The sequence below is a fragment of the Prionailurus viverrinus genome, chromosome C1, assembly GCF_022837055.1.
Source record: "Prionailurus viverrinus isolate Anna chromosome C1, UM_Priviv_1.0, whole genome shotgun sequence".
Taxonomy (NCBI): domain Eukaryota; kingdom Metazoa; phylum Chordata; class Mammalia; order Carnivora; family Felidae; genus Prionailurus; species Prionailurus viverrinus.
Window position 1 is genome coordinate 31,258,709 of NC_062568.1, and position 21,342 is coordinate 31,280,050.

Genomic DNA, 21,342 nt, shown 5'->3' on the forward strand with positions numbered 1-21,342 from the left:
TCACTGATATTTAAGGTGTTAAATTTTCCAAACTTTAGATTTTAAATTTAACTTATGGTTTTCTTGTTATTACAGTTAACCTGGGGTTAGAAAATACCTGTTTCATGAGAATTTGGGCTGGTAGAGAGCTTTATTGTCCGATTTATGGGTCAACCAAAGAAGTTATAAAGGATGCCTGTTATTATAAGACTGCTGCATCTGAGTATTCTAAGATACAGTAGTCATTTAAAACTCATAGCATTCATAATCTCTAATTATTTCATTATTAAATATGCCATGTTTACATGAGTAATGTATACGTTTAACATTGAAGAATAAACCATAAAATAAATACCCTTGTACTCACTACCTTGCTTAGGAAATAGAACACCCCCGGGACCTTTGAAACCTCATCATAGTTTTCTCAGTATAATTTTTTTTTTTTTAATGAGAGGAGCTCTGTGATTTTGGATTGGGGAAGATTTGGAAATGTCTAAGTTGTTCCATTTCCACTGCTTCCCCCGGGTCCAGTCTAGCATTGTTTCACACCTACCCCACCACAACAGCCTCTAAACTGGCTTCTCTGCCTTTTACTCCTGATCCAAGTCCTTTCAAATTCACCCATGTGGCCCCTCGGTAGCCTGAGTAATGGTTTCAGTACAAACCAAAAGATGCCAGTCACCTTTTTAAAACCCTTCCCCGGTTTTCTGTGTAATTCAGAGTAAAATCTAAACACTCTCGCTGTGACCTGCACAGGTCTTTCTAATCTGTCCTCCATCCTTCACCACGCCCCCGCCCAGCATTCTTGTGCGCAGCCATGCTGGCCTTCTTTAAGACTGGCCACACTTCCCCTTCCCACAAGCATCCTGAATCCTTTTTCCCACTTTGGCGCAACACCCTCTTTTCATCACTCATGGCAAAGCATGTTCCTTTTCATCCCTTGGGCCATTTTCCCTGACAACCTGATTATTCTTTCTCATAACGTCCTATTATTTTCATGTCTGGCACTTGTTAAATTTTTAATTGTATCTTTGCTTGTGGGTTAGACCTGGTAGACTCTAAGTTTCTTGAGCATAGGCACTGAGCCAATCTGGTTCACCACCTGTACTGGTAGTATCTGGGGAAACATCCCATAAATGTTAAAACAAATGAATGAGTGAAACGTAATGATACCTTTGAAGGATATTAGTATTACACAGCTCTTTATGTTCGAAAGCGTTATATGGTATTTGGGGTCCAACAAAATACAACTGATTAGTTCATTAAATCATGCCTACATCCCTGGACCTCTTTTGGCCGGGATATGTTATTTTTAATTCTGACCGACTCATGTAATAAATGTGACCAACTTAGATTTAAATAGTCCATTAGAGATTTAGTTTATCTCAAGTGCTTATCTCAGGTATTTAAAATAGATTTAGGCAACACAACATGGTAGAAAGGATCTTGATATAGTGGAAAGAATGTGGGCTTTGGAGTCATAAAAACCCGAGTTCAAATAGTAGTTATGCCGTTTGTTAGCTGTGTAATCTTGGGAAACTACTTAACCTTTTTGTCCCCTGGTATTCTCATCTGCAAAATGTGTTGATAGCATCTACCTCATTAGTTTGTTGTGAAGATCAAAGGAGATAATATATGTTAAATCCTAGTGCTGTGCTTGAAACAAAATTGGCACTTAATTCCTGGTATTATTATAAGCTGTGCATCTATAGCAAGTTGGTTAATCTTTTTTTGCTGCTATTTCTTAATCTTTGAAATGGGGATAATTCTTACTTTATAGAAATAATTTGAGGATTAAATAAGTGTTTTGATGTAAGACAGCTAGGGCAGCTCTACCTGACTCATAGTTGACCCTCAATAAATGAGTAGGGGTGATTAATAAAAATCATAGTGTGAAAGAGTTGGTATCAAGTTACTCAGTAGCAACTTGGACTCTTTAAATTCTGTTGATTCATTCATTGCATATTTATTGGATGCCTGTTTTATGCCAGGTGCTCAGTTTAGTGCTAGAGCTATAAGGATGACTTAAAGGAAGCCTTCAGTTTAAGGAGAAAGGAGATTTCACATGAAATATGCAGTTAGTTACTTTCCAAATAAATATATTTGCAGTGAGATTGGGTAGGAAAAGTTCTATTCCTGCTGGAGGTATTATTTGATGTGGATCTCAGAGGCTAAAAAGGAGTTCTCCAGAAGATAAGAGGTGCCATGATATGTGTGTGGGGAAATCTGGTCTTTGGAGTCAGGCAACCCTGCCTTCTGGTATCTGCCATTTAACATTTTTGTGACCTTAGGCAAGTTATCTAGCCTAATCTAAAACAGAAGCACTCATATTTATGTCATGGGATTTTTGTGAAAATTAATATAAAGTGTTCAGCTCATAGTAAGAACTTAACAATGTGAGTTCTTTACAGCCACTGGAATTTTGTCTTCTTTTTTTCTATATAGGGAATTACAAAATAACCTCCATTCTTTTTTTTTATTTAAAAAAAAAATTTTTTTTTTTTTCAACGTTTATTTATTTTTGGGACAGAGAGACAGAGCATGAACGGGGGAAGGGCAGAGAGAGAGGGAGACACAGAATCGGAAACAGGCTCCAGGCTCTGAGCCATCAGCCCAGAGCCTGACGCGGGGCTCGAACTCACGGACTGCGAGATCGTGACCTGGCTGAAGTCGGACGCTTAACCGACTGCGCCACCCAGGCGCCCCAATAACCTCCATTCTTAAGAGTCCATAATTGTATGTCTTTTCCTGGTCAAACATGAAATTTTTTTACTTGGTTAAATCTTATCTATATCTTTGTCTTTAAAGGTTCAAAGATTGGCTGTTCATCACCACTCAAGCTGTGTTAGAACATTTCCTTGGCTCTTTAGGAAATTTCATTCTTACTCACTGTCAGAGAGAAAATAAAGTCCTCCTGACTCTAAGATTCTAAACAAAAAAAATCAGTTTTTTGAAACTCTTTGTCATTGTATTTACTCTTTAATAATGTCAACAACAATGCAGCATACTTTTGGCCAGCAGTTTAGGATTTACAGAGAACCCAAATTCCTACTACCTCACTTAATGCCTTCAACAGTCCTTAGGATGGAGACCTTTGTGAGCTTATTTACAGGGTGGAGCCTGAGAGGGACTGAGAGGTATGTGACTCACTCTTCTGATTCTAATCCAGTCATTTTCACTTTAGGGCATACCTGCCTTTCTGTTTTGCCTGTCTTCAAATGGCATTGTTCCTTCCACCGTGGTCAGCGGACACCCTCTCTTCGCTCTAGTGCAACAGTGTTTGTTTAGTTCGTGTATGGTCCAGGTTATGCGGCAGTCTCCTCTGACCTAGATTCTGTAGCTCAAGAGAAGCTTGTGCCTTCCTTTGGTTGATACGGATAGATTGGTATTACTCAATCATTTCTTAATGTTCTACAATGGCTTCTTATTTCCCTATGAAGCAACTTCAAAATCCTCTTATCTTCTTCCTCAGAACCACCTGGCATTCCTATTTTTGACCTTACTGACCTTAATACTTAAGATGTGGCTTCTCCGAGGTAGAACCATTTTCTTGTAACATCCTTGTGCTCCCTAGCATCCTGCTAAACACTTTATACATGTCTTTCTAAAGCAATAGAAATCAAATTCTTCCATCATGGCTTTCTTTGGGGACTTCCATGTCTGCATTAACTTCATTTTTAAAAATTGTCTGATACACTTACCTTTGTGCATTTATTCTTCTTTTTCCAGATTTTGGTGGCTTGCGTTACCATTCATTATTGCTGAGTTGTTTTTCAGATTCACCCAGTCTTGAACGTAATGACTTTGATTATAAATTCCTAGGATGTAAAGAGCACTGTCACTTTAAATTATTCTATGAGCAGCAGAAACCAGTGTTGAGATGATAATGGTAATACTTAATATAATGTTTTTCTCCATTAGACAGATCATAGGTTTACAAATAATTATTAGTTTTATAATTTCTGTTAGCTGCAGCCTGTTCCAAAATTCAGAGCATAGTTCCATTTAGCATGTCTTTATACAATATAAGAACATTGAATTCAGCTTCGAACTGATTTAAATTATACTAGGGAGAATTGTGAAGATCTATTACAAGATATAAGACCTTTTTTTTTTTTTTTTTTTTTTTTTTTTTTAAGCATTTGTGATCTCTGCCTACTCCTTTTCCTAGCACCTTTTATTTTGTTATCTTGATTTCAGTAAATAGCCATTCAGGAAGATGGTTTGTACAAAAAGAATGAAAATCAAGGCATGAGGGAAAATGTATGCACTACCATCTCCTTGTCTCTCCCTCTGAGATTTTATGTATGCTCGGCTTCAAAAACCAGTTTAAAAATAAAAAAGATGAGGGCGGTTGCAATCTGCTTCATTTTATGCAGATTAGGTATGGCCCTCAGGCACCTGCCAAATTGCTAATATGGCCTTCCGTTGGGTCTGATTAGTGTGAACCCAGATCTTCTTTTCCATTAAAGCAGAAATGTATTTGCTGGGAGTAAGTTAACAATAGAGGTGATATTTTTACTAACAACTAAGGGTCAGGTTACACGTGGGCACTGTCTCAGTGTAGATGAGGAAGACTAGCCTGCGCATTTGATTTCTGCACTGTCACTTGGCTTCTTCTCCTGGAGTACTTTGGGCTTTCCTGAGATGGGTGGGACTGTGACTTTTCCTTTGTGCTGTGGTGACTTTGAAAGGTCATTTTCCTCTGCCTTCCAGATGCAAAATGTTATTGTTGCTTTTTGTAAAACACATCTGTAGGCCTTACATTTGCAAAAGCAAGTACCTTAAATTGTCCAGAATGAGTATTTGTTTAAGGATACCCACTCTGGGCAATTGAATTTTTGTATTATTGCAACAGTTATTTTGAATGCCCTGGGGTGAAACCGTAATTGTCTTCCAAAAAGATAATAGAGACAGCAAATATGGAAATCTCAAGCATCTCTTATGACTCTATTAGAGCAGATCTTGAAAAAATATTTTGATACTAATGACTGCATTTTGTGGGAAAAGAATAAAAGGTTTGTATGAACAAAGCAGGAACTGGAAATTCAAGGAGAAAGAATTAGGGCTTTATCTCCAGGTTTGGGTGCATAAAAAAACGTTATAGAAAACAGGGTCATGGTTGCCTAAATCAAGCCCATATTGAAAATTGCTGGGTATTTAACATGGCTGATATCTCACGTGATGTCATTTTGTAACTCAAATTATTGTTTGCCAATAGAGGGGCAAGAAACCTATTAAACAGTTTTCATAGCCTACATCATCATGAATAGGACAGAGAAAGTAGCTGTGCCCCAAATATAGTACCAGAATAAGTTGTTTACATGAGTCTACTTCACATGGAGTGCTTTATGGATGAGGAAAAGATTTGTTTTTAGGAGTCTTATTCTGGTTTATTATAAGCATTATTACATGCACCACCCCAGTCCAATATTTTGTGTCATCAAGTAATTCAGTAGTAGGGATGAGAATTACAAAGCTCTTCCTTCTAATTTCTTTATTTTACTTGACAAATACAGATCAAATGCTTAAACTATATGTCACATAGATGTGGCTGGGGAAGAAGTTTGCAATCATTATTGGATTCATAGTTCTTTGAACATAATCATGTTTCAATAATATTATGCAAGAATTTCTTTCTTTCTTTTTCTTTCTTTCTTTCTTTCTTTCTTTCTTTCTTTCTTTCTTTCTTTCTTTCTTTCTTTCCCTTTCCCCTTTCCCCTTTCCCCTTTCCCCTTTCCCCTTTCCCCTTTTCTTTTCTTTTCTTTTCTTTTCTTTTCTTTTCTTTCTTCCTCTACTAAGTGTCAGTCACAAGGCTAGGGCATTCAGATGAATGAGATAGTCCCTGATTGATTATGGCTGGTTTTGAGATGTTTCCAAGCGTATAAGAACCACAAATTGGTAAATAAATGTCTGTGAGCATTTAACTTAAGTTTAACTTACTGTGAACCATACTGAAAAGTGTTGTATCAGAACTTAAAAGCTAATAACTTATTATTTGATTCTGGTATAAATTAAATTTAATGTGATAACTGGGTTGATAATTTAATTGGATAACTTGGGTAATTATTTTCTTCTAGTGTAGTAACATAGCAATACCATGATAAGCATAAAATAAACAGCCAGTTTTTTTAATGGATCATTATAATGTCAATATAATAATACACTATTGAGCAACTAAAAATGACAGCAAGCTGCAGCTCCCAGTCAGTCCCGAGGTCCCAAGGGCAAGTAACTGACACATTTACAACTATTGTATACCTGTACAGCCATTCTGTTTTTCACTCTCGGTACACTAGTCAATAGATTACATGAGATATTTAACATTATTATAAAATAAGCTTTATGTTAGGGGATTTTGCCCAACTGTAGGCCAGTGTAAGCATTCTGAGCACATTTACTATAGGCTAGGCTAAGCTCTAATGTTTGGTAGTAAATGCATTTTCAACTTAGGATATTTCCAACTTATGATACGTTTGTTGGGACATAACTCCACTGCAAATCGAGAAAAATCTGTGCAAATATATCTTTAATGAGGAAATTACTTATTTGTGGAAGCATGTGCCCAATTTGTTTCTTCTCTTTGGCGCTATGGAAGGACAAAATTGATCCGAAAGTATCTTGTGCTAACAATTATGTTATTGTCTTTCATTAAAAAAGAATCTCTGGGAAAGTCACTCTTAGCTAATAATTTGAATGTAAAGAACTAATGAGCATAATTGTATTTATTCAAGTAGTAGTCCATTAGTAGTCTGTAGGCAGCAGCTTTTGTTATTTTAGTAAGAAGTACAGTTGGCAAAATGATATTCAGTTAGAAAAAAAATCCTGATTGAGCCATGTTCCCTTTTTTGGTTGATATGAAAGCCATTGTTGTTTTGTTCACCAACTGGCAGACCTTCAATTATCCTGAATTTAGAAGTTGTTTACTATACTTTGAAAGTTTAAAAACGAGCCCTCCCTGAGAAACAAAAAGCTGGGTGCTTGCCATTTTTTTTAATAGAAAAGTAGAATTTTAATGAAAGAAAAATCAACCCACCAATTCAATGTTGAGTTTATTTTCACAGTTTTGAAGGCTTAATGCGTGTTTAAAATGACAGTAATCAAAGCCACCATTACTGGGCCCCAAAGTATTCAAGCGGTGTTTTGATTTAGAATGTCAGAGCTACAAGGGGGACATCATCAGTAAGACTCTGGGGGTGGCATGGATTCCATGAGAAAGTTTGATTTGAGGATTTTTTAGCCCCTCAGACCTTTCTTTGTGTCTTCAGCCGCTGTCTAGAATATCTCTTGTGCTGGTTTTCCTGGATATCCAAGGTACTAGGAGTGTACGAGCTCAATTTTATGCTTGGTGAGGGTTAGCAGGATGGTGGGGACAGAGTCCTGGTAGGGAACATTGGGTGAACCTGCAAAGTAAGCTAGTGCTGCCCATGGATCATGGCAGAGTGGCCCAGCCTCCTTCCCTCCTTCCCTCCCAACCCCCTCTGTCTTCCTTCCTTGCCTCCTTGCTTCCTTCCTACCTACCTACCCACCCTTCCATCCATCCATCTCTGGGATGCTGTGCAGTAGAATGTGGGTAGTAACATGGAACTGCTGACACTTCCCAGACGGCAGCATCTCCTGAAGACAGTAAATGGAGGCTTCAGAGAGATTAAGGGACTTGCTCCAGATTCTTTTGATTGCATCAGATGACTTGCCACCTTAGCCAATGACATTTTAGAGGGTTCACGTTTTTGCTTAAGTAAAGGAAGTTTTCCCTTAAAAGCATTCTAAAAAAAAAATGCAGTTGTTTCTTCTTTTATGTCAACTTGCAATTCATGAATGCCAGCATATGTTTATACAATGCTTTATAATTTTCAGCATTTAGCTTATGTTTTATTATAATTACCATTTTGTGATTCAGGCAAGAGGAATTTTTTATTATTGGTGGTGGTGGGTTTTTGTTTGTTTGTTTGTTTGTTTTTGCTTTTAAATCCCCATTTTATGGAAGAGAAAATAGGGGCCCAGAGAAGTTAGATGGGCTGCCCACAGGTGCAGAGCTGCAGCACTGCACTGACAGGGGCAGATCTAAGACCAGCCCTACGTTTCCTGATCTCAGTCTGCTGCTCTTCCAACAAAGTGGCTTTCTTGATACTTGACTGCTGTACCGTATGGGGCTGTAGCTAGAGTTGTATAAAACAGTTAATGACATGGCCCTTGCTTTCTGGTGGTATATAGTTCAAATAAGATAAAGACGTTCTGGAGTTTATGCATAGATGGGGAACCATTTTCTTCTGCTTTTACCTTTCGGCCTATGCCAAATCCTGCAAATTTAAAAAGAAACAGTTACAATGTAGTCCTGACCCCATTTTTTTTCTTCTCATATGCCACAGCTTTCTTCTTTCTCTTCACTTACTGTACTTGACAAGTATGAGAATATTTGCTGATAAATTGGAAAAAAGGAACCTGGGAATCTTGTGATCTGTTTGCCCTTCTCTTGAAAATCAGTGGATTGATTTTTTTCATGCTTTTTACTGGACATCTTGGGCAGTGCTTCTCAAACTTGGTTCATCCTCAGCATCTCCCGGCATCTACCCCTGGAGCTTTATGTTCTAGAAGTCAGGGTGGGGCCCACAACTGCTCTAGGGATGAATTTAGAACCCATTCACTTAATCTGACCACTCTCAATAGCACAGTGCTCCCTAAACTGCAAAGTCCTGGGGGAAAAAATAATCAATTTCTGACCTTCACCTACCCTCCAGGTCATCATCTCCAGCTGTCGGCCTAGCTATCATGGGATAACTAGGCATCTTGTCAGGAATGATTGCTAGGTCTCTACCATGGTTCAGTTACCCATTGATTCATATGGCATTTTTCTAACATGGCTAAATATTTTAGGGGGCTCAGATAGACCATTGTCATTATTCATCACCATGTATGTTGTGACTGCTGATCTGCCTTGGATTCGATTCAAAAAACATTTGCCTAAGGGCACCTGGGTGGCTCGGTTGGTTAAGCATCTGACTCTTGATTTCAGCTCAGCTCATCTCACAGTTTGTGAGATCAAGCTCTGTGCCAACAATGGAGAGCCTGCTTGAGATTCTCTCCCTCCCCCCATTCTGTGCCCTTTCCCTGCTAACGCTCTCTCTCTCTCAAAATAAATAATAAATAAACATTACAAAAATTTGCCTAATGAGCAAGCACCTTTGTATTGGATCCTTGGCTTCTGTATCGGAACCATTAAAATGGTAGTGCCATGTTTAAAAGTGTGGTTTGCTGTCTTTAAATAGTTCATTTCCCACAAGTGTGGAAATCAGGGAATTTTCAGGACTTCTTTGAAGGTGAGCTCTCTGAAACCTGTAAACCATGTACATTATAAGATGTAATGGTAGCGGCACCCGGGTGGCTCAGTTGGTTAAGCATCTAACTTTGGCTCAGGTCATGATCTCGCCAGTTGTGGGTTTGAGCCCCGTGTCGGTCTCTGGGCTGACAGCTCAGAGCCTGGAGCCTGCTTTGGATTCTGTGTCTCCCTCTCTCTCTGCCCCTCCGCCACTTGCACTGTCTGTCTCTCTTAAAAATAAATAAAACATTAACAAATTAAAAAAAAAAATAAGATGTAATGGTAGAGTCTATATGAAGATGTATTGAAAGTAAAAATTATTAAAATGTTCTTAAAGGATCCAAAACAAAACAAAAAGCCTTCAAACCAAAAGCAGTTGCCATTTTGTAATAGTTACAGTCATATTTGCTTCCATGTCTTAAAGTTCCTTAACAAATTACTGTGAAATCAGGTTAGTTGGCACATGAATAAAAATGTACAACATAAATGAGTATATGTTTTTCTGCATATTATATGGCAGAATATTATATTATTTTCTTTGATAATCAACATGCCATCATAATATTGCCCTTAAGATCAGATATTATGTAACCTTAAATATAGGAAACAGAATATGCCTGAGGAGCAATTCTGGAATATATAATTGGGAGCATGCAGTTGATAGGGTTTCCAAAGGTCTTGAGTCCAGTGATGGGAAGCTAGGTCATCGGGAAATCTTACTGCAACATTGGAGCTCCCATCTGAAAAGAGTACATGTAATTAATTAGGATGGGAAAGATGTGCAGCAACTGTATTTTTAGATCTTCAGTGGATACTTCTTACCCCAGAGGATGCAGAAACACTGGCTAAACATGTTATGAATAGCATCTGCTAGAATGTAGCAAAGTATGTTTAACAGAGTATATGTTTTCCCTTGTGCCTTCGATTATTGAAGGTATTTTAGGGGGACAAGTGCTAGAGGGAAATTTCTTTATGCAAATGTATTCCTGAATAGAAGGGAGAAAAAAAAAAGAAGGTTGTGTTACCTGCCAAAATTAATCCTTTAATTTGAAACTCTTTTAGATAGTGATTAAACTGAGAACAATAATAAGAAAATGCTATGCCAGATGAAGTAATTTTTAACCAGTGTCAGAAGCTTAGAACTGATCCCAAATAATTTCTCCTAACACTTTTCTTTCTCATTTGTCCTCTTTCCCCATATAATAGTTTTGAATGGCACTCTTATGAAACAAATAACTAAATGCCAACCATATTTTTTTCATATCCTGACCAATATTTTGGCTGTTTTTCAGAAGAATTGGAATTTTGAAAATTAAATAAAGGTTTTTAAAATACCAACTTCAGAAAGTTTTATTTAATTTGTGGAATAATCTTGTTCTCTCTCTTTCTGTTTTTTTTTTTTTTAATAGGGTCTTTATTAATTTAGTCTAGTTACTTAGTGCTTATATTAAATAATCTAATAAAAGTCAGGGTTATAACATAACGTTTCCCAAATGTGAAGCAGCATCTATTACAGGAGACAAAATCTTTATGCTGCAAAATGTAAAAACCATGTATAGAATTACAAGGCACCAAATGGTACTGTATATATTTTTTAAGTAGAATGTTTCTGTAGCAGAAGGAGGTGATCAGCTCCGGAAAAGATTGGTAGACAGCTATATATCACTATAGTCTATTGAGAAAGTGCTCTGAATTCATATTTCAGGGTTTGTTTGTTTGTTTTTTTTAAGTAAATTTTACCCCCAACATGGTGCTTGAACTCATGACCCTGAGATCAAAAGTCTCATGCTCTACCCACTGAGCCAGCCAGGCACCCCATATTTCAGAGTTTAGTGCTAATAATGTTCCTGATAATAATGTCTCCTGAAAGATACAGGTATGATTTAAGAATAAAAGTTAGGGGCACCTGGGTGGCTCAGTTGGTTAAGGGTCTGACTCTTGATTATTGTCTCAGGTCATGATCTCACAGGTTCATGGGTTTGGGCCCCATAAAGGGTTCCATGCTGACAGTGCTGAGCCTGCTTAGGATTCTCTCTCTCTTCCCCTCTCTCAACCCCTCCCCTCATCACACGCTCTCTCTCTATCTCAGAATGGATAAATAAACTTAAAAAAAAAAGAATAAAAGAATAAAAATTAATGTTCTTAAAGAATTAAAAACTCCACCTTGTTTGTGTTTGTCAATAATGCCTGAATTGCTCCAGGTAGAGCTTTCAGCATGTGTGTGTGCATGTGCATGTGTGTATCTATTGATTTTTAGATAAATTTATGTAACAATATGGCTTCAACATTTATTCTGAATTGTTGAATTATTTATTTTTGTCTGTTGATTTCTTTTGTATTATTACAAACACGGGATTAAGTGTATTGTAGGTTCCCAGACAAGTATGTTTTGAGGTTTCATTAATTCGTGTAAGTTATAATGGTACCTGAAATAATGTAGAATGCCAGAGGAATGCTATTTCATTTTCCATTTACTTTTACCCCAACGCAAAACCTTGGAAATACAGATAGTCTTTAAAAGCTAAGCAGAAGGTGTAGAAAAGTTGCAGTAAATTTTATTGGGGTATAGCTAAGCCATGCATTACAAAAGAAGACATGGACACTTCAGAGACCATCTTTGTTTTGCCTTTTTTTTTCTTTCCTCATTGAGAAGTCATTCCCACCACAGGTTTAACAATAATAACTACAATTTATGCCTTTATGCTGTTACAATTTGATGATATACCACTGTCAGGCCCAGGTTAGAAACCCAGGCTGAGTTATTATATACTGCTGGGTAGTGATTTCGTGTGAACTGATTTATGGATAAATAATTCTATGTTCTTATTATATGGCACAGACAGTTTTTAATTTCTTTAACAAAGCATAGCTGAACAACAGAAAATTATATGCTGTACCACAGGGACACGGCCACCGAGGAGGATAAACTGATGCAATCAACGTCATGAGTTCTCCCGTTTTTACAAGGGGCTCCATCAGCAGTTAGTGTATTGTGGAAATAATACTGTGAATCAGAAGCCCCAAGGCTTAGCTCTGAGGTTGGGGTTTTTATTGATGCTCCTTTGCTGAGATCTCTTGCAGGGAGTTATGAGGTATATAAGCCCCAGCTTTTAGATATTAAAGCTAATGTCTCGTTTTTTCCCATGCTGAATTTTCACTTTGCTTTAATGTTAAAATGCACCTAGAATACAAGAAAATTATTTATTGGGCTGTTTTATAAGAATACGGCTGATATCGTGCTGGCTTCGTGTATCTGTCTCATAGATTGACTTGTGGGCTTTATTCTAGAGTACCCCCAATGTATAACTGTTTTATCAGCACCATCTATGTGCCATGGCAAACCACGAGAATTATCCTCATGTTCTTTCCGGGCAATCTGTCGCAGGCCCTCATGAAGTAAATATTTCTCATTTTTGAGGCACGGGGAGTAAAAGCTATCTCTTTGGTTTAATTTAAGAGTGGTTTCACTTAGCTATATATATAGTGGTAATAAGCTTTTCTACTCAATTGTGAGCTCCGTAATTACAGGGATAGTGTGTATAAGGGCTGTCTTTGCATCATAGTGAATTGTGCTGGGGAAACAAAAGAAAAATTTGTTGAATGAATGGATGATTTGTGCTTAGTACAAATTTTCTATTTGATTGATTATATTGTATTATCACCACATTTTATTTTATGCCCAGAAGTGACTGACTTTCTGAAAACTTGAATCAAATATTGATGAACTATACCGTGTATTAATCACCATTCTTCTTTTCATAGAGTTAGAGGTAAATAATACCAATGATACGGAGTATACTTCCACTGAGAAGAATACGTGGATTCTGTGAGATAGGTTACAAACTGATAAAAATAACAAATGTGAACACAAAGAGCATTCTTGAGATTTCTTTTTTGTGATAGGTCAACTCTTTGACTCTGGCAGAATACTCCATCGGGAGAGTAAAAAAAAACTGGTTTCCATTACTGCATCTTTTTAATTTTAGACAAAAATTGCCTCCATTTCCAACCTAATTTTATGTCAGTAATGGGAATTTACCTACAATTGAATTTTGTCATTTGGTCTAAAGGCATTGTACAAAGAGTGTGTAGATCCTTTGTATTTTAGCGAGCAGACTTGTCTGGATAGAAACAATTTTATTTATTATATTGTGCTCGATTCAGTCACATTAACATTTTTATGAATTTAAAACCCCAAATAAAGTCCCGTAATTTGTGACTCAAAGACCTTGAAACTGCATCCGTAATAGTCCTCAGCACCAGGTATTTTGCAAATGTTTGCAGATGATAAATTCCTTGGAAATAGGAAAGACAGACTTGGGAAATGGTGTCTCTGAAATGGCACTGTTGTGGGAGATCGTTTTCTTCTAGAGAAGTCTCAAGTGTAGCTGGCTTTTCAGTCTTCTGTGCTTGTCACCTGTTCGCTCGTTGGTCTTACATATTCTGTTGTTTAACATTAAATATCAAGTCCCTGTCTGATGTGTGACTGTGGATGAACCATTGACCAGGCTCTTCAGAGGCCCATCATATGTTTGAACATTGGCACATAAGCAGAGCTGAGAAGAAAGGTTTTTGGTCCAGTAGCTAGAAAACTTGTCAGATGAAGCCCAGACCTAGTCCTGGCTGTCACCCACTGATGTGCTTGAAAAGTCACTCTTCAGCTCACATCCAGGTATAACACTAACCCCTTGCTGTCCTCATGAAAATGAACTAATGCTTTGAAAAAAAAAATACTTCACAAACTGTAAAGTAACATAAAAGGGTATTGTGATAAAGTAAGTTCTTTATAAGATACACAGATTGACCAAGAATATTTCCTGTAATGCTATGTAGAGAAAAGGCTTGGTTGATCAGGGTTGGAATTATTTTCAAGGAGAATTTGAAGAATGTGTATGATTTCCTGAAGTGAATGTTGGGGATCCGTACTCTGACTGAGTGTGAAATGTATTCGGGGGAAAAAATGGGAACTGTCATTTATTGAGCATTTACTATATGCCTGGCTGGGCTTGAGGGGTGTGTGTGTGTGTGTGTGTGTGTGTGTGTGTGTGTGTGCACGCACGCAGGTGCCCTGCATGCATATACCACTATCTAATTGAGTCATTAGTTTTTCTCACTTTTCAGATAGGGATTGTAAAACCTAATCATAAAGCATGAGGTTTGACAATTCTATTCGTATACTTACAGTTATGCAGTTTTTCTCCAACACTGCAAGTCAGATCTCCCCAGCAGGTACATGGCTTGTTCTTTCTTCCTCATGCTCCTTTGCTGCACTGTAACAGTCAGTGGGGTCTGTATCCCAGTGGGGGGGAGCTAGGAAGAGGCTGCTAGTGGTTATATTTAGACACACTTGTCTGGACTTTTCAGCTCTTTTCCCTTCTTAGAATGGTGCCTTCTTTTAATCCACCTGCACTCACTATAGGTTAATCTTCCTATCACTTTGGTTTGGTCGTATTACATCTACACTAAAAAATCCCGAGGATCTATTTTCCCCGAATATTTACTAATCATTCACTGTGGGTCAATCCCCAGTGCTAAATTCTCATTCTCATTTAAAGCCTTGTGGCACCCCTCAAGGGCAGACAGTGTTTTATCCCCATTTTACAGATAATGCAAACAGAGACTTGGAGAGACTACACAACTTCCTCAAAGTCTCATAGCTACCAGGCAAAGGAGCCTGCACCAACTCTAGGACTTGCTCCTGACCTCTGACCTACACAATGTGTTACTGAGTCAGGCATTCAAGGCCTTCCAAAGTTGGAACCAGGCTGTTTTCCAGTCTTTTCTGTGCCTCATACCTGAACCATTGTGATTTACAGGATTCTAAGAAGAGTGAGAGCATGGTATTTGAAGTGAATCTGGTTTTAGTTATTGCCTGGTGATACCACCCATGGTAATGCAACCCTTCTGAACTTCATTTCCCTTGGAGTTTTGAAAATAGATATCTAGGGGTGAAGGTCCGATGGAGAATTGGAGATGCACTTCCGATGTATCTGGTGGTGCAAAAAATGAGAGACTGAAGGGAAAGAGATTGTTGTAATGTTTTTGTTACTTTTAAAGTAGGGGAGATCTGGGGCGCCTGGGTGGCGCAGTCGGTTAAGCGTCCGACTTCAGCCAGGTCACGATCTCGCGGTCCGTGAGTTCGAGCCCCGCGTCGGGCTCTGGGCTGATGGCTCAGAGCCTGGAGCCTGTTTCAGATTCTGTGTCTCCCTCTCTCTCTGACCCTCCCCCGTTCATGCTCTGTCTCTCTCTGTCCCAAAAATAAATAAACGTCGAAAAAAAAAAATTAAAAAATAAAAAAAAAAAAAATAAAGTAGGGGAGATCTGAACCTACTTATGGGTGGAAGGAAAGGAGGCACTGAAGAGCAAGGATGGAAGAAATGAGTAGGGAGGGGAGGAAGGGTGGAATAAGATAGGACAGGAGGGGAGAGACATAATTCATATGCAGTCTCCCTTTTTGATTTAAAATAATGAGGGCCTTTGGAGTGCCTGGGTGGCTCAGCTGATTAAGCATCTGGCTCTTGATTTTGGCTCAGGTCATGGTCTCATGGTTTGTGAGTTGGAGCCCCGAGTCAGGCTCAGTGCTGGCAGTGCAGAGCCTGCTTGGGATTCCCTCTCTCTCTCCCTTTCTCTGCCCCTCCCCTGCTCACACTCTCTCTAAAAATAAATAAATAACATTAAAAAATAATGAGCATCTTTTACAGGCCTATGACCCAATTAAAGATTAAAAGATAATAATGAAATCATTAAAAAAAAGAACTTTGAGTCAACATTTGTAAAAATAAGTTGACAATGTCTTTTTTTTAAAATTTTTTTTTTTCAACGTTTATTTTATTTTTTGGGGGGACAGAGAGAGACAGAGCATGAACGGGGGAGGGGCAGAGAGAGAGGGAGACACAGAATCAGAAACAGGCTCCAGGCTCTGAGCCATCAGCCCAGAGCCTGACGCGGGGCTCGAACTCACGGACCGCGAGATCGTGACCTGGCTGAAGTCGGACGCTTAACCGACTGCGCCACCCAGGCGCCCCGACAATGTCTTTTTTTAAAGAAGCGTTAAAAATGTCTAAATGATTACTGTAAACAGCCAATTGTTGAGATTAATTATATCCAGGCTCTGTACTAAGTCAGGGCTTTTCATTCAATCTTCACAGTATTCCAAAGTGGCCACTAATTCTGTTGTTCCATTTTATATAGAGAGGCTTGAGGTATGGAGAAATTTAAGTAACTTTCTGAGGTTACATCGCACGTGGAGGAGCCAGGGTGTGAACCGAGACAATTTCACTTGAAAGCCTGCATTCTTAGTCACTGTTATACTGCTTCCCAGTTTGATTTCCTCAATTAACATTTGACTTCTAGCCCAAGTAATATTTTTTATCTATTTTATATTGGGGAAGGAAGACTGTATCTAAGGAATGTATTTCCAAAGAGGGTTAATGCATCAGACAAAGCGCCTGTTTGGGGGAAGGCTAATTAAAAAGAGGTACTCCAAGGAGCAGCCTTCTGGACATGGCTGTCTCAGCAGACCTTGCATGCACCGACCCTGGTAGATAGTAGAGCAAAGAACATGACTTCTGGGACCATGCAGGTGAGTTAATATGGTTGAGAAAGGAGCACGTGCCACTTCCCATTGCCTGAATGTAGCATGCCTCAACAGCTCTCTTTCAAGATGCAGAAACCAACCTGTAGCAGCTGCTCTCTGTGGAGGTATTAAGTGTTGCAAAGACACCTGTGTGTGCCTCATTCCAGCCCAGACAAGTCTTCTTCCGGCTCATCAAGGTGGGGGGCAGGGGGGAGGTAGAATTTACCTAAATGGAGATTAGATTACCTAATTTCCATGAGAGTGATTTGTCTATCATATCCTGCAGAGAGCCCTCCCCCAATACCCTTTTTTGTATTGAAGTACAATTTACATACAGTAAAATGTATGCATATTAAGCGTTGCATTTGATGAATTTGACAATTTTTATACCCATGCAACCACCAGCCAAACCAAGAAAATCCCCTTATGTTTCTTTCCAGTCAGTTGCCCCTGCCGTCCAGAGGTAACCGCTTTCTGACTTCAATCCCATAGGTTAGTCCTGTAGTCTTGCCTGTTCTTGTATTTTTATATAAATTAAATCTTACAGAGATATTCTGTTGTGTCTGACTTGATTATGGCATATTTTCCCCGTGGAATACTACTTAACAAGAAAAAGGAGTGAGCAGTGACATACACACTGCAGAATGGGTGAACCTCCCCTAGAGTTGTGCACTGCACAATGACAACTTCCGGAGTCATTTGCTTCATGTTACCTTTGTCTTCTTAGTCACCAAAATACCCACGAAATTGGCTTCCTCCACTTGTCATGTCTGTCATAGGGCACAATTGCTGACTTCATTTTTCTCCCCTCCAGTTGCTTATGACAAAGTACTGTGCCTTTAGACCATGGTCAATTTATACTCAACTCATGGGCTATCTTGATAATGATTTTTTGAAAGGGATTTAAAATAATGTAGTGATTTTTTAAAAAGGAAATATGTTAGCCATGTTGCGTGTTATCTTTTTTAGTATTTTCAAATGTCAGAAAGAGTAAAGGAAGCCAGGAAGCAGACCCAGCCTCTGATGGGTGCTTGTCCAGTGAGCCCTGGATGTTCATTTCACGAGACTGCTTTATGCTGCGTTGCTGTGCACTTTTCATTGTCATGAGAGAGAATGTTAGGAAAACTATCCCCACAAGAAAACAGCTTTTCTTGGCAAGTGAAATGTGACTTAAGGAGCCAGAACTGGAGACATACGGTACTATGAATGAGAGCTGTGTTACTTTATTGGATCTGAGTCCAGGCACTATTTATACTGCAGCATATTCAGCACCAGATTGTTAAATCTTAATACTGAAACAGTGCATCATTTTAATATTTTTGTTCTGTTTATTCCCTGTTTTCAAGCATTATGTCAAGCATTGCGCATTCATTGATTTCATCTTGGACAGGACACGCCCTGACCAGAAAGTTCATTTCCTATTATTGGAATTTTACCCCGGAGCTATAAAACATTTTTTGCGAAGCTTTTAAAAGTTCACTTGGGTATACAGGTGTTCTCTGTCTTTGATGATAAAAAATATTTTGAAAGAACACTGTAGTTGGACCCACCTGTATTGTCAAAAATTTCTATTTCTTTTCTTTCACCAAAACAACTGTTTTAGTGGAATGTATGTATGACAATTTGTGACACCTTGGGGACCATTGGGCTTTTCACAGCATACAAATAAAATTTTTGTCCCTCTGTGTTTGTGAAATGGGTTTTTCTTGATCTTTTCTTTATTTTTCTTCATCAATGTTATATGTGCCCTATGGACACAGATATATGGACCAGATAAGATGCGTCCATCTTATGACTAAGTTAGCATTTTCACCACGTGTTGCTGAAGCTATCGGAAGAATCTTCTTGTCACAAGGGTATTCCTAAAATCACTGCTCTATATAGTGTAAGTTTGACCAGGATTTTTATTCTCTCTCCATTGTCATGCATGTTTACCATATGCAGCAGGAAACCCACAGGGAAATGGTAACCATTGTCACTCTAAAAAGAGCAGAGGAATAAAATTAAAAAAAAAAAAAAAAAAAAAAAAAGGAAGCTGAAGGCATCTCTGCTATTTCTGATCTGTGGTCAGTCATTGTGCTATTGGAAAATAACCCCTCTGCCTGGTGAAACACGAATCTGGAAGTGAACTCTAACTGGTTCATCAGCTCCAAATGCTGTTTGCACTGGGGATCACACCACAGTCAGGATGTGACTGTGTGTGTGCTGAGCCCACACACAGGAATTTTCTTGTACAATTCAAAACCAAATCTTATATTTACTTAAGGCTTGCTTTTTTTTTTTTTTTTTGTCTATGAAATCAGCAGTCCGGTATATTTAGCATCAGTCTTAAGTTAGAATGTGAAACAAGACTTTGGGGGAAGGAAGTATCCGTATGGTTTTCTAAGTAATTTAAGAAACAGGAAAACATAAAAGAACTGATTGTCCATGATTAAACCTCAATCCTTTCATTCTCATCTTCCTGTATAGTTAACTCAGTTGTCGGCCAGAAAGAAATAGGCTATTGCACTGGGTTGTAAAATATCTCTGAATGGGCCTTGAATGTTGACTATCGAATGACCTTCTTAACATTGAACAAACAATGAGAAGGTTTAATAAATAGCAGAAATGTGTTTATTATGTTTTTCTTCTCTTTGCAGGAATAATCAAGCTGGGGAGGTGGAACCCTCTCCCTCTCAGCTATGTGACAGATGCCCCCGACGCAACAGTGGCCGACATGCTGCAAGATGTCTATCATGTTGTGACGTTGAAAATCCAATTACAAAGGTGGGTGTCTCTGAACATCTGCCCTTCCGCACTCGTGGAGCTGCTCCGTCACTCAGAGAGTCACTGCAGAGATTAGCACGTCCTGTCTTTGTTGATTTCTAGACACTGGATGAAATGAGAAAAAAAGGAGAGAGAGGAGGGACCCTTCACCAGGCATCTTTATAGTCCACATTCCAACTGTTTTATGTTTTGTTTTCAGAAGCAGTGAAGTGGTAACCTAGGGGAAGCTTGATAAATCATTAAAAATCTGTGGCCCTTAAAGGGGAACTTTCCACAGCCCCTAATTTAATGGGTTCTCTGTTTAAACACTTAGCACATACAATTTGAAGAATAAACACTTCTGCTGTTTTTGGGCTTGTGTTTTGAGGGCTGACTTCTGTGCTAGTGTAGCAGGCTTCCCAGGAAGGTGCTGGCACTGGACATCTTTTTCTTCCCTTTCTGGTGGCTGCCTCGAAGAAGCACACTCTGCGGCCTGCAGAGGTTCTGGAAGTGATTTTATTTTTTCAGGTACAGCATCCAGAGCAAGTTATGCCTCTAAAAAATCTAGAGGTTCTCTGCAGAGTCTTGTATTGTAAAGTGCCTATAAGTCATATGGTTTAAGAGACGTTGTCCTTTAGTGAAAGGGTTTTGAATTTGCTCATTTTGGAGAATCTGTACTTTAATGGGGACCCAACATCCCCATCCTTGCCTAGGAATGCTTTAGTGTCCTATCTTAAAAGTTATTTTTTGGTTAGGAAAGCAACATCTCTGAATCGTTCAATGAGAGTGAAGAGTGGGCCTTCACGCTTTGAATTGAAAGGAACATTTGTTTACGTTTAGCGTTAGGGATGTCCAATAACTGAACTTGTATTGTGCAAGTTTGTAATCACATTGCCATGCCATTCCCATCAACAGATTGGAAAAGCCATATTTTAAATCGTTAACAGTTCTTCATATCTGAAGTGACTATTTTTCTTAGAGAGACCGAGTGGGGCTTTGTCCAAGTCCTAGAGAAGCAGTTTTGCTCTCCTTCCCTCATGTAGGGCCCACACGGGACCCTGATCTTTAGCACTTTTCCTACTGCTGGCACAGGACCCAGGAGCAACTGCCACACTCAGAACCCCCTGCAGCCAGGGCCCTTTGTTGAGGTCTGCGTGGTGTTCATTCTTGCTCTGTTTCCCAGTTGTTCGAAGTTGGAAGACTTGCCTGCGGAGCAGTGGAATCATGCCACAGTCCGCAATGCCTTAAAGGAACTGCTCAAAGAGATGAACCAGAGCACATTAGCCAAAGAATGCCCTCTCTCCCAGGTCAGTATATCCAGGTGGGGTTCTGGGAAATGAAGAAAGCCACTGGTGGACTTTCTTGCAAGAGGGGCATGCCTGCTCAGACAGCTGTCCTCTATCTTTTATTATAGTTACTCTGCACTCTAGGTGGAAAAAACATGGAGGTTGTGGTGTTTGTTTTTGTTTTTGTTTTTTTGTTATAGAGTAGAAGTTATCACTTCCCGAGAGCTTTGATGTAATGGGCATACATGAAAACATTTCACATTCACAGTCTTTAACTTCTCACGTGTATCACAGGAGGTAGGTATCAGTGTCTCCACTTTATCGATCAGGAAACCAAGACTCAGAGAAGCACTTTGCCTTCCGAGGCTTCCTCAGTAGGCTAAGTGGCAAGTTGAGATCCTAATCCAGACCTCCCCTCCCAAGGTTCAGGCTCCAGACCA

At 39.0% G+C, this 21,342-nt stretch overlaps 1 protein-coding gene across 1 annotated transcript in view; it reads left to right on the forward strand.

Annotated features, from left to right (window-relative positions):
- SATB2 (SATB homeobox 2) overlaps positions 1 to 21,342 on the forward strand; it is a 185,080-nt gene that overhangs the window by 56,238 nt on the left and 107,500 nt on the right. Inside the window, exons 4-5 of the mRNA XM_047871611.1 lie at positions 19,511 to 19,637; positions 20,800 to 20,923. Of these exons, the coding sequence (XP_047727567.1) occupies positions 19,511 to 19,637; positions 20,800 to 20,923 (251 nt within the window). The remainder of the gene's footprint in view (positions 1 to 19,510; positions 19,638 to 20,799; positions 20,924 to 21,342) is intronic.